Raw genomic sequence first — 3819 nt, 5'->3', positions numbered from 1 at the left:
GCCATTTTCCGTCATCCGTCAAAATATCTGAAGATCCCAATATAGGATTCTCCCCAAACCTTGCTCAGCTGATCCAGCCTGGGTCGTAGGCCAGGCCTGGGCAAAGAAACCAGCACCTCATTGGGCTTCCCTGAGCGTCACAGCTCGGTGATCGCGCCGGCCGGACACCACTGTGACGTCCGTTCCGGGCATTTGAACGCGACCTTCGGGGGCAAAGACATGGGCTCTATGGCTCAGACTGGACTCCTCTTGGTCCCTTCTGATGCCCTAGGCCACACCTGGGCCTTACCTGGGGTCCTAGGGGCCGGGCAGGGTTTGCCCCCCCCAACTGGCCCGAAGAACCTTAACATCGAAGTCTAGCTCAAAAAGAATTTAACCTTCCCAGCACGCTGGCACGACAAGGGCGCAGACTGGCGGACTGGCACACACACCGGCACACAAGAATCTTACCAGTTGTCCGGCACGACACTGGGCACGGGACTGGCGCGCACTGGCACTAACACCCAGGTACCGGTACACACGCGACACGGCTCAAAAGAAATGACCGGCTCTTTTGACATGAGGTCCGACCCTTACTGTGTCAAGAGTCCCCAGAAACCCATAAGAATCACACAGTCTACCTGTGTGATGCACACCCTGCGAGCGGCGGGGCGGGGTGCGCACTGTCCCTCTGTGTTCGTGCGTCGCTCTTTTTATTTTATAGGTTACCGACCGCGCACTCACTGCAAGTGCTCCAAGTGCGCCTGTTCCCCCGTTTGGCTCCCTCCCCCTCCCGCCTCCGGACTCCCGGGCGAGTTTTCCCCGAATCTCCCCGAGCCAGTTTTAGGAAGACTACAGGTGCTTCGGTTTCGCAACAGCTTCGTTTTCACAACACGGCCGCCTCGCGACGCCGCGCCGTCGTGTGCAGATCGTGCCCGAGCCGTCCACAAGGCCGCTGGCACATGTGCCAATGTGCCCGGAGGCGGAGCGCAGGGAGTCGGTGGGTGCCGCAGTCCAAGCGATCACTGCACTGCACTGCTCGCTCGCACTGCGGTGCTGCGCCACGGCGGCGAAGCATGTCTGGACTTCAAGGACAGCGCTTCTCCGCTGCTCGAGGCTTGTGGCAAGGTCCAGGCCGACCACACGGAGCACCCGAGGCAGCTGGCGTGGCCTCACTCATGACCTGTGCTACCCGTCGGCGGGGCCAGCTGCGGTTTCACAACGCGCCCCATTTTGGCACCCTAAAGAAAAGAAAGAAAACGCACAGCCCAAGGGAGGGATGAACGGCACGCCGCCACCACACAGGGATTTTAAGGAGAGGTGTGTGGTGCGCTAGCCGTCGCCCACCCTAGGGAGTCTGCCTCTTCCTATCTCTCTTCGCAGTCTCTCGCCGCTTCTCGCTGCAACCTTCATGCCACCTCGCGGTCGTCCCACTCTCGTCGTTCTCTCCCTTGTCATTTCCTCCTGTCGCGTCGTTCTCTTCTGCCTCGTCCTGTGACGCCGCTTGATATATATCTTTGCAGTCACCAAACCTGTGCTGTGCTCAATTTGCTCACCAACCGGGAGGCGGGCGGCCGGGATGAGCGATAGCCCCGCGAGGTACGAGCGGGGCGGTAGCCTTTCTTCACATACCGAGCTCAACGGTCACGAGAGAAGAAGAGGTGCCCAGCACCCCCGCGCATGAACACACATGGCGCCACCGTGAAACGAGGCGGAGGACGCACGTTTCGTAAAGTACGATCCAGACTGGGCACGCGCCAGACGAGCCCGCCTAGCACCCTCCATGTCCAGCTGCGCCTCCAGGAGGTTGCGCACCAGCTTGCCGTGCGCCTACAGATAAGTCTTGGCTAAGTTTCACCCGCACCGGCGCTCGCTGCTGCTGGTGGCGGCGGCGGCGCACGTGGGCATCGATGGCTGCAGTGTCCATCGAGGTGGTGTCGACCTGCTCCCCGAGAGGATCCACCATCAACACCGTATCATCATCCTCCTCATCGGCACCGTCGCGCACAATCTCGACGGCCGGTACCGCCTTCCCACCGCTCGTCTTCTCCGCCTGCACGCTGTTGCTCGCAAATCGCGGCGGCGGCCGCCGAGCGGTGGCGGGCGGGCCGCCGCCGCCGCCGCCGCCGCCGCCGCCGCCGCCGCCGCCGCCGCCGCCGCCGCCGCCGCCGCCGCCGGTCTCCCCCCGGCTAGAAGTACCGCTCGGCGGATCGAGCCGTTGCGGCGGTGGCGCGGAGGCCATCTGCTGTGGCTGCGCCTCGGGCGCTGCAGACAACTCGCCTCCTGCTCCGCCCCGCTCGCCTCCGCTCCCTGTAGGGGCTTGGCCGGGATGGGATGCGACCACCGGCGGCGGCGGCGGCGGCTGCGGCGGCTGCGGCGGTGGTGGCAACGGCTCGGCCTGCACCGGCGGAGCAGAGGCGGGCGGCGAAGAGCGGGACGACTTTGCCGACGCGGCTATTGCGTCAAGGGTGCTCGCCACCACTCCCGCGTTGTCCACGCCGCTGGTTGCGACGCGCGCGAGAGCCACCAGAAACGCGTTCGTGTTCTCGGGCTCCATGCCAGCGACGACCTTGCCCGGGCGGACGCCGAGGGCCCCTCCCGACGCGACCTCCACACACTTGAAGATCTTGGAGAGGTATGCAATCTTGAGCTCCTTCTCCTTGATGCGGCCCGACTGCAGCTCGTCCTCAGAGAAGAGGCCGTCGGCAAAGCCCGTGGCGCGCGTCACCTGGGCAGCGGCGGGAAGGTGTGTCTTTGACGGGCGGCAGTGGTGAACGTCTGCTGTAGGCTTGGCAGGCGGTCGGGCGTGGGTAATAATGCGGCAAGCTTTGTTGAGCGTTCGGCGTCACACCTCAGAAACAATGTCGTGCAGGAAGCGGAAGGGCGGTTTGCTCAGCAGCGCCGCAGTCAGCTTGGGTCGCTTGATCAACGGCCCGAGCGCAGTCTGTGTCGCCGTCACCCACTCGGGGTCGGCCATATGTGTGCGGGGCGTGAGGGCGTGAGGGCGTTGCTCGCCGTTTCATGAACGTGTTACCCCGGCACGCGGGCACGACGCTCGACGCCGAGCCCCGTGAAGCCCCCACGTTTTACCGCGACTCCGTTGAGAGCATACATGAACATGACACGTGCTGTAACCTCAAAAGCCGCCGGCGCCGCCGTGGCCCGTGCCGGTAGGCCTAGGCTGGCCGATTTCTTTGCGGTATCTTGATGTATCTCTCCATATCTGACCGTATCCCGCCATATCCCGCCATATCCCGCCATATCCCGCCATATCCCGCCATATCCCGCCATATCCCGCCATATCCCGCCATATCCCGCCGCGGATACCGCGAAAGAAATCGGCCAGCCTAGGCCGCATTGCCGGTGGCTTGTTCGTGCGCGCGCGATTAAAATTTAAATGGCGACAGCCATCACGCTGCAGAGCCTGCGTAGACGCCACAGACCTCAGACGCCAATTCTGCAGCCCACGCAGCCCTGGCAACTCGAGGGCCAGCAGTATACGACGACGACGACATCTCACACCCCGCGCTGACCAGCGCCATCAGCCCCTCACGGCCCGGCCCAACCTTCCCTTCCCCACGCTCCCACCACCGCGTGTCGTGTCATGAAGCATGATTGATAGACATAGAAAGCATGAACCATCGAAAGGTCTGATCTCCAAAAAGAGCTGTCGGCCTGCCGCGCGCGCCCGCGCCCCGCCCCTTTTGCGCAGCAACACCTTAAACTTCGTGGCCCTCCAAATTCGGGTCGGAGCGCAGCGGAGTGGGCCCCGAGTTTGAAAAAGGCGACGGACGCTTGCGTCCTAGCCTCCAACAACGCCTCCCCGGCGCAGAGGGGCCC

General features: G+C 63.8%; 1 protein-coding gene across 1 annotated transcript; it reads right to left on the bottom strand.

Moving 5' to 3' along the window:
- Positions 1–1623: 1623 nt before the first annotated feature.
- EMIHUDRAFT_252292 (hypothetical protein) lies at positions 1624–2956 on the bottom strand (the record flags this gene model as incomplete). Its single annotated transcript, XM_005789341.1, has 5 exons — positions 1624–1809; positions 1880–2032; positions 2179–2289; positions 2384–2707; positions 2831–2956. The coding sequence occupies 5 exons, from the start codon at positions 2954–2956 to the stop codon at positions 1624–1626; spliced, it is 900 nt and encodes a 299-aa protein (XP_005789398.1).
- Positions 2957–3819: the final 863 nt, after the last annotated feature.

Source organism: Emiliania huxleyi, assembly GCF_000372725.1.
Source record: "Emiliania huxleyi CCMP1516 chromosome Unknown EMIHUscaffold_1297, whole genome shotgun sequence".
Lineage (NCBI taxonomy): Eukaryota > Haptophyta > Isochrysidales > Noelaerhabdaceae > Emiliania > Emiliania huxleyi.
Note: the sequence above shows the minus strand (reverse complement) of the source record. Positions and strands in the feature narration are given on the sequence as shown.